The sequence below is a fragment of the Macrosteles quadrilineatus genome, unplaced genomic scaffold (genome assembly GCF_028750875.1).
Source record: "Macrosteles quadrilineatus isolate MER2022 unplaced genomic scaffold, UCM_ALF_1.0 Scaffold_32__1_contigs__length_1466915, whole genome shotgun sequence".
Lineage (NCBI taxonomy): Eukaryota > Metazoa > Arthropoda > Insecta > Hemiptera > Cicadellidae > Macrosteles > Macrosteles quadrilineatus.
The window spans coordinates 715,838-731,121 of record NW_026542625.1 but is presented as its reverse complement, the minus strand read 5'-3'; the positions used below and the strand labels follow the sequence as shown (position 1 = coordinate 731,121).

Here is a 15,284-nt window from a genome sequence, read left to right as displayed (position 1 = left end):
TGCCGGGTCCGGTCAGTAAGCGTTTAAACTCCGTGGGTTCAACAACTAAACTACCATCTACCACTTCTACCATGGCGTCTGTAGTTAGTTATATCGTACTTCTCGCAGTCTGGGCTACAATCGCTACAGCACAGGTAAAACATATATATTTAACAATTATAATCAAATTAATTGTTATGCATAAATAGATAAATGTGAAAATGAAATTCAATACAATTATTTTGAGCGCGCCAAATTTTGCATTAGGGTAGGTCACAGGGAACTCTTTTGTTTAGAGCGGTGGGTTTGGGTTGCAAGGGGTGATTTACACCCGTTTTGGGTTGGGGGGGGGGTTCACTTTTGATGGAGGCGTTCGTTTTATTCGATGCGATTTTGAATTTTATCAAGTGGTTTATGTAGTGATTTGGTTAAAGAAACTTTTTAGCGGATCAAAATTTATGAGATAGTGTACATTTAAAATTTTATATCTAAAGCTTCGTGAATTTTATTTTAAAGTACCGGTATCGATAAAACTGCAATGCATTGGTATTTATTCGACGCGTAAAGTGGGCGTTGTCCTTTAGAAATATCGGGAGCATTGTAGTACTTAGTTCTCGGTTATACGGATTTGCGCGTCTAATTTCTTACGAATAATAAGATAAATTGTTAGTATGATCTTTGACTCAATAGTCAATGGTATGATTTATTAGGCTACATCTCTAAATATAAAGTTTCAATGTTTGAAATTTCCGTATTTCATCAACGTTTGATGTTAGCCTGTAAACCAAATTGTAGAATAGACTGGTTATATGCGGGTTTTACATAATTTGATTTGTAAATGTTTTAATTCTTTAGCACAAAATACACCGTTACTGTATCCTGAATTTTTTAAATTATTACCCTCATATTATATGTGAAATACTTTTAAACCAATACAATATTTAATTGAAAATTGAAAAATATTTTCGTCAACACTCTTGAAACAAAGTAAAACACGTTTCCCTACCAAGTCAATCCTGAATACAGTACTTAGCAACTTTAACTAATCCACACTTAATCCTCCAGCATCATTTATAGCCGGTTGCGAAAGGGTATTTAACGTAGGCTTTATACAAAGTACTTCGAAGTCTTGAAGATTTCTCGAGGTTTACCTTAGGATTTCTCAGAGGTTGAGGATCATTGCAAGTCCGTGTGAAAGTTGGACCTCGTAGCCTACAGAGTTTATCTACCGGTCGTGCAACTTTCTCCAGGCTTTGCCACGAAGTTCACACTCTGCTCAGCCTTCTGAAACTCTGAAGAATCGGCGGATGAAATATCAGTTTGCTTGTTGAAGGGGAAACTACTTCGGTGGATCCGCTGGAAATCCACATCGATCAAACGGTTTATATATTTTTGGCGGATTTCCCAAGGGGAATAAGCTATTACCGTAGGTCTAAAGTTAAAATCTAGTCCCGGGACTTTAATTTTTCGTTCTTATGTCCTCAGAGGTTCCATCTGTTTAAAATTCGTATGTGTGTATGTCCGTTAGCAGGATCACTTGCGGCCGATTTTGATAACATTTATAAACGTGTAAAACCGATGTTTATTCGAACATGTTCGTGAACCAGCATGGTCGGACTGTGGGAACAGGGATCTATGGGGTAAACATTGATTTTCCTCATTTTAGTCCTCCAAAAAATTAAATTTTCTGTCTAAAATATTACATAGAGCTAAACCCAAAAATAATTTAGTGCGCGTACATAAATAATAAACTGTTCAATTGATGAGGAAGTAGGTTATGAAATGTTTGTCCAAACCCGGCGATAACATCAACATTTGGCTTAATGTGTTACAAGTTCTTGGATTGCATTTTGCAGTGGAAAGACTATTTTGTGATAACGATTTGTGAAGCATTCATTGCACTGTTTAGCATTGTTGTAGAAGAATATAAAGTACATTATTTGTACTGTATAGTTGATCTTTTATTTGATCATTAAAACTAAACACATCGTTGGAAGTGAGAGTAGTTAGTTAACAGTTTCCTTGGTAAATAAATGAATGGATATCTTTAAATTATTTACACATTGAAAATATACCATAACTTATCTTCTGGTGTAAGTAAATATAATGTATTTCAATCACAAACATTGAAATCAAAACTTAGACTAATTGTTGGTTTACTGTCATTGAACTTCACAACTAACTAAATACAGTCATTCCAATAATAACGTATTAATTGAAATGTGGTAAATACAACGTATATTTACATGGATCTCTTTCAACCACTGCTCTTACACATAACGTATTCAAAAATTGAAATAATATATAGCTTATCTTTTAGTTTACTACCAACAAACATATGGCTATCTTTCTTTCAATCGCCAAAGCATAAAATCGGAGAAAACAAGAAATTTAGTTTACTGTCAAACAAATACGTGACTAATTTGCAATCGTGCAAAACCTGTGAAATGATTTGTCAAAACAAAACTTGTCTCAGTGACGCAAACCGGTTAAGTTAAGGAGAAACTGGTTTTGCCGACTAGCCAAGTTCCATGGATTTGTTTGTTTGCCCTTTGAATAGTGCTGAGTATGAGAATAGGTATCGTTTGCGCTCCACTTTGCATGACGAAACTCAACATGCAGAAGCCGACACTGGGCGTTGATTTGAGTACTATAGACCTAGATTACTGTTGATTGTTCATGGATCTTGTTGTGTTGTAATTAGTGGAACAGATATACTGAAATGTATTAAAAAGTGGACAATGTTTCAATTTCGATGAGTTTGACGACTAGAATTTTCAAAATATAGTTGTTTTTCTTATCTAACTACCTAATTGCGTTTCAGCGTTCGTTTCGTCAAAAATCTTATGTTTTGCTGTAATTATTCATTCGTTATGTCCCACGGTATAATACTAGGACGCTATGCTACCCCAGAATGGTTTTACATTACTTCAGACTAGGTGTAGCCTAGTGGATCATGGCATAATCACTTAGATAACATACATTAGTGATTGGCGGGTTTTGAGCCCGAGACCTCGGGGATCGAAGTCCCGCGCTCTACCACTAGACCACTCTCGCTACCCCCAAAACCTCTTACATAAGTGGTGTGTTTTCTTCCCAGCGCATCTATCTTCTTGTTATTTTCCATAAGGATTAGGGAAATTTAATCGTTCAATTGCAATAGCGTTCACTTGGTTTGTAGTATTTTTACTATTTTTGATACCTAAATTAATTATTATTGTTGATATTGCATCACTTTCTAAGAAGCGGTAAAAATTGGCTTTTGCCGTTGACAATAAAGAAATAAGGCAACGGTAGTAAGATGGTTTGGCAACATAAAAACACCACAGTAATGAGTAATGGAGTTTCCTATGATTTTTTTCTTGGAGACCAGGGACCAAATCCCGGCGATCGCCAACTGTTCAATTTATGTATTTCAACGTGAGGTGTTTCACAGTTCAAACCATGTTGATTTATCTTTATAGAAAACATAACAAGTGAAGGTCTCGCTCTCAAATTTGCTTTGGTGAACTCCTCCCGTTTGAAGCCGTGCTATAAAGTTTACTATAGTTTACTGTAGATGAAATATTAAATTCTATTTTGGAGATTTAAAAATTCCTTCAAGTGAGTAGGCTCATTCGAAGAATCCACGTCTCTGCAAGTGCAGAGAAATTTCACTAAGTATTCCAGCCAAGCTTTCAAGATAGATTGGTCGATTAGGCACTAAACTGATGGACTTCTTTTGTACTTCGTACTCACAGTTAGTGACAATGACAATAGTCTTACAGACTGAATAGGCGACGGGCGTCATGGAATGTGTGGAATTTAACGGGTGTGGTTGTCAGGTTAACAATGTAGGGGACTACTTGGTTTTAGAGTACTGTATTCACGTTTAATTGTTCCGGATCCTATAGTCTGTACGATTGAACCTATCTCATGTCCTAGGAAGTTCATGAGACAGGTACGATCATACAGACTATAGATAGTAAAAATGAATTTAAGGATCATACTTTTTCTTCTCCCAAAACGTCATTTATTTAATGATACTGTAACCCTTTTGGGGGTAACTTATGCTTGAGACGCCTAACATTGCTTCGATAGCAAAAGACTCAAATTCTTAATACAAAAATTGGACTTTTATGGCCGATTCATAGTTTTTGGTCAGGGATTAAATTAGTATAGCCAACATACATAGTATAGGGACAAAGCTTCGAATTCCAATACCTCTTCGATTATTTTGTTTAGTGTGTTCATACGCTGTTTTTCGTTTGTTTTAAGGGAACGACTCCCTTGATATTATATTGTTGTTTGTCGATAAAACCGAGGAAGTGTTAATTAAGGCACGTCACTAATTCGTGACTCAAGAAAGGTTTAGCACATTTAACACGTTTAACACAGTTATACCGAGCTAACATGAGTCACAGGGTCCAGCGTGGTGAAATCAGAAAACTATTACTATGTGACTGAAATAGCTTAATTGTAAATTTTAACTATACACAGTACGAATGATAAAGAACTATGGATGAAATTGTCATAATTATTCCTTTGTAATCAGTTTATACCACTTTGATTATACCATAAGGTCAGTTTTTTAGAGTAATTTAAATTGTATTTGTGTAGAATAACTCAACTGAATTGTAACACCTCGTAAATTATTTGATTTTTGTTTAGGTTTTCTATCAGTATAAAACCACAGTATTTTCAACCAGTTGTACACCAATAGCTCATTGTTGTTCTCTGTACAGGAAGTACTGAAGTCTCTCTGTCAACTTGTATTGTTGTTTTGTTTTATGTTTCACACAATCATGTTAATTACTCACTGAATTCCATCAACAGAGGGGGTTTTTTGCAGAGACTCTAGAAATATTGCATTTAATTACTTATCTATTACGCACTTATAAGTAATTTATCGTGTTTTGAGGTTCTTAAAGGTTTCAATGATTTTTGTTTTGTCGTAGCAAGTTTATCATATGAAGGATGTGTACTGATTTTCTTAAACTTTCCAACCGAACTTAAATGTGAATTTAGACATTAAGGAACTACAACTTAGTTTGCAAGAAGGCCAAATTCTTTACCTTGCGTTATCAACTTATAAAAATGTGATCTTTTGGAGAGAACATGAATAATTAACCAACGTTGTTTGCAAACTAATCAGCTTTCAAGAATCGAGATTGATTCAAATAGAACGCCATTAGGGGTTACTATTGACGGGTGATAAAAAAATTTCAGGGGAGTTGATCTGGTAAAGCAAGGAACTTCGTCTCTGAGGTCCGGGGTTCAAATCCCACCAACCACCAATGGATTTTGTCCACAGTGCGTTCAAACAGCCATGGCACCTGAGGGATTAGGAGACCTCAAGGGTTTCCATTGGGTCTCCTAATCCGTCAGGTGCCACGGCTGTTTGAACGCACTGTAAGCGATAATACCGCAACCCCTAGCGTGAAGTAATATGAACAACAATCCCGGGCTAGAGTATGGCGTGTCCTAGGGGGAACATATGCTAAAAATATCCGCAAGGTTTTTGAGCCTTTGATTTTTCTGTCCAAAGTCGCTTGTATCTGTAACACGGACGTAGACTTTCTGAACTTCAGTTTGTAACAGTAGTAGGGTCGTTTCTGTTTCCACTCAGTTTCAAATTAAACAACTCTCTCGTCTGGACATGAGCATGTGTCATGTAACGACAGATCGTTCCAGGCAGTTAGCTTATCTCTTCAGTTGCTGTTATCATTCGACAGACAACAGACCCATGTTGGGAGTTGATTCCCACAACGTTCTTCATATGAGAAGTTCGTTGAGGCGTTTGGATGTCAAAGAATCTAAAACAATTCAAATGTTTACTTGTTATTTGAGCCTATGCTATCGCTTACATTTTAAAGCGAGATTAATATTGTGAGCTAAGGCTACACTATTCTTTCGTTTCGCGTGCTTTCGCATATTTCTGTGATTGCTAATCAGCTGTTTGCTGTAAAAATTTTAACAACAGGAAATAACACGTTCTTAAGTATAACCACAGTTTTGTAACGAACGACAACTACTGTTTTGGAAGGAAAAGATTCAGTAGGTAGCTTATTGATAGTTACTGGGACCAATTATATATTGTCCTTGATTTAGCTTTTGTTAAATATGGTCCTCTCTAAAGAAACAGCTGATTTTAATCAGTAACACAAAAGGGTACTTTCCTGTTAAAGGGAACATTCATAATTATCGATGATTTTTCTCTCGATATATCGATATTAACCAATTGAAACATATCAGCTGACAGCTACGATAAATTTTGTTCAGTATCAACAAAAAATAATAAAATGAAACTGTTCTAAAAAAATAACCTAACATAACTAACCAAACTTGCTGTGTAACATTTAAAAATTCCGTGTTTAACTTGTTTTTCTGTTATCAAAAGGAATTTTTAAATAGTACAGCAAGTTTGGTTGGTTATGTTAGGTTAGCTTAGAACAGTTTCATTTCTTAATCCATAGAATAGACTATTTTAGCCTAAACAAGATCAGTTGTCAATTTGTAATGGATCGGAAAACAAAAATATCGATAAATCGAAAAAATCATCGATAATAATGAATGTTCCCTTTAACAGGAAAGTACCCAAAAAAGGTACACGAATTATCATTCTTATTTCCACTAAGTACGTTGGGGTCGTTGCTGAAAATGGCCATTTAGATTTTTCAAAAATATTTAAATGAAAGCCGTTAGGCACCATGGATTTGTATCCACATAGGCCCACATACCAAATTTTATTAACATTGGACCTCAGGTGTAGTATGAAGCTATCTATCTACACTCACATACATACACATATATTATACACACACAGACATAACCTTGAAACCCCCCTTTTTCGATTTCAGAGGGGCCCAAAATCGACAGTTACTCAAAACTCAAATTCTAAAATTTTGACAAAAACAACTCTTGCCATATATGTATAGCTCCATAAGGTAAAAAATATGATAATAATGTTTTCAATGACATTAACTTTGCTTAGGTCAACGAATTAGATAAACTACAGTCAACATATTGACTTGGGAAGCTAATTCCCGTCAATGGAAGGTTAGCGGTGAAAGTGAAGTTTATGGCGAGTGAAGTCAGAATGTCGATATGTCAAGTAAAGTATTAGATCTACAGCTTTTTGTTTGCCGCACTTCGATTTCTTCTATTTCTGTACCTACCTTGAAACCCCAATTAATAATCGGGTCGAGCACAACGGATTTAACTGTTGGTTTGTGTGTTAAAATTAGGTACAGAAACAGATAAGCAATAAATTGTAGATTTTCGTCCTTATGGATCAGCCGAACACAATTAGTTTTAAGGCAAATAAATAGTTCTATGTAAGGATAATGTTCCTAAATATTTTTAAGTTAGATCTGTCGATGGATAGAGATTAACTAACTTTGTATTAATTGTTATTTTATTTGCTGAAAAACCTTAAACGATTACTATAGTTCGGCCGCTTAGAAAGCGACCTCCTCCAGCATTGGTTTAGCATTAGCGCGCAGGTCGTTTTCTAAGCGGCCGAACTATAGATACAATTTTGAAAAAAAAACAACAAACCAACGGCATGGCTTTATTTGTAAACGCATGACGAATTATTGCGTAGTAATCACTATTCTCAATCAAGCATGAATCATAAAATAAAATAGGCTTTGGATTTTTCCAAAGGATGTACAGTATCTCACAGTATCAAAGGCCGATGATAATATTGATATGTTTATCGTTGGAATAATTTAAACAGATTTACTTTGGTTGTTGATGCTTTATGAATCATTGTTGTCTTTTTGTGGATTGTTTGAAATTACAGTGGAATGATATTGTTTACATTGTTTATAATTAATCAGTACAACGCCAAAACACTCAGTATTATTTTAATACTGAAGCTTTTATGATTGTTCGAAGCTGTACGTAGTTTAATCATTGTATCGACTAAACAGCTGATCTTGGTCAATAACAAAGCATATGTTTTATAGACACCGGAAACTAGTGTAATTTGAAGTCGATGATTGAAGGTTTGCCAACCTAAATAAATTCAATACCCGTTCTTACCAACAGTGTGAGAATATCAAGTACTGAGATTATTACGTAAGTGCGGGGACACTTCCAACAGCAACAGGTTCTCATAGGAAGCTGAGCGAAAGTAATCCTGGTAGGATCAGGAAATGCACTACATGGTGTAACATTTATAAATTACTTGATCTAAATTGGGCGGGGCTTGTATATTAGTTAGAATGTTGGACTTTCGTCCTAGAGGCCCCGGGTTCAAGTCTTGCTAATCAAATGTAGATTTTAGCGTTGTCAAGACGTGGTAAGGTAGTTTATCCCAGCACTTTTTGACATGATATAGTTTTGTACCATTTTAAGAGCATAAATTTAGGGGTGAGTGCAGAATAGTGGGACGAACCGTGTATGTTAGACGTGTTACTGACTAAGATTAGATGTTTATTTTAGATGTACTTTTTTATTTTTTATATAATTTATATACCATACTTACGGGATTTTATTTTTTATCAATTTGGATGTGGGTTTTTATTATATTTGCATTTTCTTCTCGCTGTTATGTAAATATTTTGAGGTTCTTGTAGATTTGATTTAGTTTTGATGACCATATTACATACCGCACATTCCAATAGACAACAAATTGCTATGGCGATACATAGTTTTTCTTGTTCTTAAAGAGTGCAGTTCCAACAGAAGGTAGCTCTAGTCTCACAGACTCACATTGTTTCTTGTTTGCATACTACAAACTAATCAGTTGGATCCACCTGAACACATACTGCACAAACCTACACACTCGAGGACTTTGCTCCTGTAAACCTATGTATCATTTAGGATCTTGTGAATTGAATAACACTAATTCCCTTAAAACGTTACATTTTGGTCGTCAATACTGCAGAATCTAATTTGTTCATACGATTAAATACTGTTTCATTTATATTTAGAGAAAATACTAGGCAGTTTCTCTGATTGGATAAACATATATAGAATGTTCAACTGCATGCATGAGTAGTTAAATATTGTACACAATTTATTTGAAGGAGCTCACAGCTAAATAGGTAAACCTTAGAACAAAGAGTGTATGTCACTGTCAGTAGATTTTTGATGGTAAGAAACTGGGGACCCAGCTGTCCCTGATCATTGGGTTACCTCCCGCTATCTCCGCGTCCCGCCATCTCCGTGTCCCACCACCTCCGTGTCCCACCACCTCCGAATTTCAGAGTGACCCCTATAATCCTCGGTTACTACATACGTTAAGACTTTCCGTCCTAACCTAACCTAACCTAACCCACGGGTTAAATTTTCATTAAATCTTCCATCCACGGGGCTTTGCAGCCGTAATGATGACAGCTAATGAAACAGCTCAGTACCAAACAAAGCTACACAGATCATCTCACTCCATTCTACACTCATATCTGGGTTTAAATACGCACCCATTACAATCAATTGCTTATGTTAATGTCTTTTTTGTGATTCAACATAAGAATCTCTTTTACAAAAATTTGAACGAAATTTGCCTTCCGATCAGCTAAGCTATTGATCTCGATGAATCGAACCTTGTATAACTTTTTCTCTTAACTTAACTTTACTTAACTTAACTTTTCTTAGCTTAACTTTTTCTCTGTTATAATGGCTTGTGCTTGTATTGTATTGTACTTTGACCCACACCTTCATCAACTAAAAATTTGATTACAGTGTACGTTTTTTATCGCTCAAACTCCATAGCCTTAAATTTTAATTTTTGTAGTTTCCGAATTGTAGATTGCATTCTATACTTATCAGGGTGAAATTAGTTTCCGGATGGTGTGACAGAAAATTTCGACTTCTAAACCAGTTTAGTAAACTTAATTGCGATAAAGGAAACAATGGTTGTTTTTAGCGAATTTCCCTATAGGGAAGTAGCTATTACCGTAGGTCTCATGGTAAGACCTAGGCCCGGGACCGATTTACTTTTTCATTTTGATGTCCCCAGAGGCCAAAAACACCATTCGTTCAAATTTTTATATATCTATATATAGAGATATATATATATATATATGTGTCCATCCGCACGATAACTTGAGTAATTTTTGTCCGATTTTGATAAAATTTGGTTTGAAGGTGTAAGGCGGGATAAACTCGAACGAGTTCGCGAACCAGCATGATCGGACTATGGGAACGGGGGTTTACGGGGGGTTTTATGGGGTAAAAATAGGTTTTTCCCATTTTTGACCCAAAAAAAATAAAATTTTGCAAAATCTTTTCAAACCATTTTGTAGAGCTTAAAAAAACAAATAATTTAGTATATTGAAGTGTTACTATGCGCCTAATGGTTACGGAGAAAATTCCAAAAAAATGTAAATTTTAAATTCCCATGTTATTCTTATGGAGAATGAGTAAACTGTTGTAGTTTACTTGTTTATGAACATATTTTGATCAAATTTGGAAAATGTTTTTATTTCTTACTAACTATTAACATTTTACAAAAAAAAGTTTTACCCTCCCTGATGCAGCAAACCTAAGTACCTGTTAAAATAATTCTATTTAAATAGGAAATAAATTTTAAATTTTTAAGTAGACATTTTAATGTAAATCCAATCAGACATATGGAAATTCGCTTAGTCTGCAGGTTTGCTGCGGCGGGGGTATTTTAAATAACATCTGTCGACCTGTCTTGTCAAAATATCACGTACCAATCCAACGGTGACACAGAAATACAACCGTTGCAACGCCGCACGGGGTGAGTGCATTGTACCCAAGACTGCGTGTCCGTGATAAACTTGGCAGATTAGGTTGCAATTTGTGGCGCCTGCACACAGTCACAGGCCTTGTAATTCGTGCCAACCCCCCTGTAAAGTGGCGCATACAAACACACACTTAAGCAGGTATGACTCAGTGTGCCCCGTTCGCTCAGGGCGGTTATGATACACCCTTCACGAACGCCTTCGTACTTTGCCTGAGTCACATAAAATCAATATGGTGCCACTTGCAAAATATTTGCATGCAATGCATTCACGCACTATTGCTCATTATTATTTAACTAATTCATTCAATTACTTACGTTTTAATTGCATTTAATATATAATAAAACTACAGCTTGTAAAAGTGTTTAGTTAGTTAATTAATTTAAATCGTTCGAATACTTTATTGTGTGTGATGCATTGATAAACCACTCGTCCCAGGTTTTATACGTGGTACGACCGTCGACAGATTATTACTCATGGAATTAATTATTTAAATCGTCAACTTAATGGTTTTAATTGCACGCTCCTCATCAACAAACTAATATCACGGATTATGTAGCTATTTAATTATATTAATTTCTTAATTGTGTGTGACAAATTTAACTACTAGCAGAGTACCCGTCCTTCGTACGGGATTGGCGTATATAAGTATAATTTTTGTATAGCAGTTATACTAATTTGGTTCTTTAATTTACGGTACGCTATAATATAGCGCATCTACAACTGCCCCTAAACAATAATACCCCCGCCGCAGCCAACCTGCAGACTAAGCGAATTTCCATTTGACTGATTGGATTTACACTGAAATGTCTACTTAAAAATATAACATTTATTCTTGATTTAAATAGAACTAGTGTCCCTGTTGCTCGAATTCGAGCAATTGCTAAGTATTACAGGACTCACTTGATATTATATTGTTGTTTGTCGATAAAATAACTCGGGGAAGTGTTAACTAAGGCACGTCACTAATTCGTGACTCAAGAAAGGGTTAGCACATTTAACACGTTTAACACAGTTATACCGAGCTAACATGAGTCACGGGGTCCAGCGTGGGGAAATCAGAAAACTATTACTATGTGACTGAATTAGCTTAGGCCTAATTGTAAATTTTAATTATACACAGTACGAATGATAAAGAACTATGGATGAAATTGTGATAATTATTCCTTTGTAGTAATCAGTGTATACCACTTTGATTATACTATAAGGTCAGTTTTTTTAGAGTAATTTAAATTGTATTTGTGTAGAATAACTCAACTGAATTGTAACACCTCGTAAATTATTTGATTTTTGTTTAGGTTTTCTATCAGTATCAAACCACACTATTTTATCAACCAGTTGTACACCAATAGCTCATTGTTGTTCTCTGTACAGGAAGTACTGAAGTCTCTCTGTCAACTTGTATTGTTGTTTTGTTTTATGTTTCACACAATCATGTTAATTACTCACTGAATTCCATCAACAGAGGTTTTTTTTTTAAAGAGACTCTATGTATGAATATTGCATTTAATTACCTATCTATTACGCAATTTATGAGTAATTTATCGTGTTTGAGATTCTTAAAGGTTTCAATGATTTTTGTTTTGTCGTAGCAAGTTTATCATATGAAGGCTGTGTACTGATTTTCTTAAACTTTCCAACCAAACTTAAATGCGAATTTAGACATTAGGGAACTACAACTTAGTTTGCAATAAGGCCAAATTCTTTACCTTGCGTTATCAACTTACAAAAATGTGATCTTTTGGAGAGAAAAAGAATACTGTAATTAACCAACGTTGTTTGCAAACTAATCAGCTTTCAAGAATCGAGATTGATTCAAATAGAACGCCATTAGGGGTTGCTATTGACAGGTGATAAAAACATTTCAGGGGAGCTGGTCTGGTAAAGCACGGAACTTCGTCTCTGAGGTCCGGGGTTCAAATCCCACCAACCACCAATGGATTTTGTCTACAGTGCGTTCAAACAGCCATGGCACCTGGTCTCCTAATCCGTCAGGTGCCACGGCTTTTTGAACGCACTGTAAGCGATAATACCGCAACCCCTAGCGTGAAGTAATATGAACAACAATCCCGGGCTAGAGTATGGTGCCCTAGGGGGAAAATATGCTAAAAATATCCGCAAGGTTTTTGAGCCTTTGATTTTTCTGTCCAAAGTCGCTTGTATCTGTATCACGGACGTAGACTTTCTGGACTCGAGTTCGTAACAGTAGAAGGATCGTTTCTGTTTCCACTCAGTTTCAAATTAAACAACTCTCTCGTCTGGACATGAGCATGTGTCATGTAACGACAGATCGTTCCAGGCAGTTAGCTTATCTCTTCAGTTGCTGTTATCATTCGACAGACAACAGACCCATGTCAAGAGTTGATTCCCACAACGTTCTTCATATGAGAAGTTCGTTGGGGCGTTTGGATGTCAAAGAATCTAAAACAATTCAAATGTTTACTTGTTATTTGAGCCTATGCTATCGGTTACATTTTAAAGCGAGATTAATATTGTGAGCTAAGGCTACACTATTCTTTCGCGTGCTTTCGCATATTTCTGTGATTGCTAATCAGCTGTTTGCTGTAAAATTTTTACAACAGGAAATAACACATTCTTAAGTATAACCACAGTTTTGTAACGAACGACAACTACTGTTTTGGAAGGAAAAGATTCAGTAGCTTATTGGTAGTTACTGGGACCAATTATATATTGTCCTTGATTTATCTTTTATATGGTCCTCTCTAAAGAAACAGCTGATTTTAGTCAGTAACAAAAAAGGTACACGAATTTTCTTACTTATTTCCACTAAGTACGTTGGGGTCGTTGCTGAAAATGGCCATGAAATATATAAATTTAAAAAATATTTAAATGAAAGCCGTTAGGTACCATGGATTTGCATCCACCAGTATCCACATAGGCCCACATACCAAATTTTATTAACATTGGACCTCAGGTGTAGTCTGAAGCTATCTATCTACACTCACATACATTCACATATATTATACACACACAGACACAGATGTCACCTTGAAACCCCCCTTTTTCGATTTCAGAGGGGCCCAAAATCGACAGTTACTCAAAACTCAAATTCTAAAATTTTGACAAAAACAACTCTTTTCATATATGTATAGCTCCATAATGTAAAAATATGATAATAATGTTTTCAATGACATTAACTTTGCTTAGGTCGACGAATTAGATAAACTACAGTCAACATATTGACTTGGGAAGCTAATTCCCGTCAATAGAAGGTTGGCGGTGAAAGTGAAGTTTATGGCGAGTGAGGTCAGAATGTCGATATGTCAAGTAAAGTATTAGATCTACAGCTTTTTGTTTGCCGCACTTCGATTTCTTCTATTTCTGTACCTACCTTGAAACCCCAATTAATAATCGGGTCAAGCACAACGGATTTAATTGTTGGTTTGTGTGTTAAAATTAGGTACAGAAACAGATAAGCAATAAATTGTAGATTTTCGTCCTTATGGATCAGCCGAACACAATTATTAGTTTAAAGGCAAATAAATAGTTCTAAATAATGTTCCTAGATATTTTTAAGTTAGATCTGTCGATGGATAGAGATTAACTAACTTTGTATTAATTGTTATTTTATTTGCTGAATGTTTAAAAACCTTAACAGATTACTAGATACAATTTTGAAAAAAAACCAACAAACCAACGGCATGGTTTTATTTGTAAACGCATGACGAATTATTGCGTAGTAATCACTATTCTTAATCAAGCATGAATCATAAAATAAAATAGGCTTTGGATTTTTCCAAAGGATGAATACTCACAGTATCAAAGGCCGATGATAATATTGATATGTTTATCGTTGGAATAATTTAAATAGATTTACTTTGGTTGTTGATGCTTTATGAATCATTGTTGTATTTTTGTGGATTGTTTGAAAATTGAAATTACAGTGGAATGATATTTTTTTTTCAGTACAACGCCAAAACACTCAGTATTATTTTAATACTGAAGCTTTATGATTGTTCGAAGCTGTACGTAGTTGTCCTAATCATTGTATCGACTAAACAGCTGATCTTGGTCAATAACAAAGCAAATGTTTTATAGACACCGGGAACTAGTGTAATTTGAAGTCGATTATTGAAGGCTTGCCAACCTAAATAAATTCAATACCCGTTCTTACCAACAGTGTGAGAATATCAAGTACTGTGATTATTACGTAAGTGCGATTGGCTACCGGCGGTGACACTTCCAACAGCAACAGGTTCTCACAGGAAGCCTAGCGAAAGTAACCCGGTAGGATCAGGAAATGCACTACATGGTGTAACCTTTATAAATTACTTGATCTAAATTGGGCGGGGCTTGTATATTAGTTAGAATGTTGGACTTTCGTCCTAGAGGCCCCGGGTTCAAGTCTTGCTCATCAAATGTGGATTTTAGCGTTGTCAAGACGTGGTAAGGTAGTTCATCCCAGCACTTTTTGACATGATATAGTTTTGTACCATTTTAAGAGCATACATTTAGGGGTGAGTGCAGAATAGTGGGTCAAACCGTATATGTTAGACGTGTTACTGACTAAGATTAGATGTTTATTTTAGATGTACTTTTTATTTTTTATTTAATTTATATACCATACTTACGGGATTTTATTTT

At 35.4% G+C, this 15,284-nt stretch overlaps 1 protein-coding gene across 1 annotated transcript in view; it reads left to right on the top strand.

Moving 5' to 3' along the window:
* The window catches only part of LOC129005756 (GILT-like protein 1), a 28,662-nt gene continuing 13,378 nt past the window's right edge, over nt 1-15,284 (top strand). The window contains exon 1 of the mRNA XM_054434752.1: nt 1-134. Coding sequence (XP_054290727.1) covers nt 72-134 — 63 coding nt within the window. The 5' untranslated portion in view covers nt 1-71. The remainder of the gene's footprint in view (nt 135-15,284) is intronic.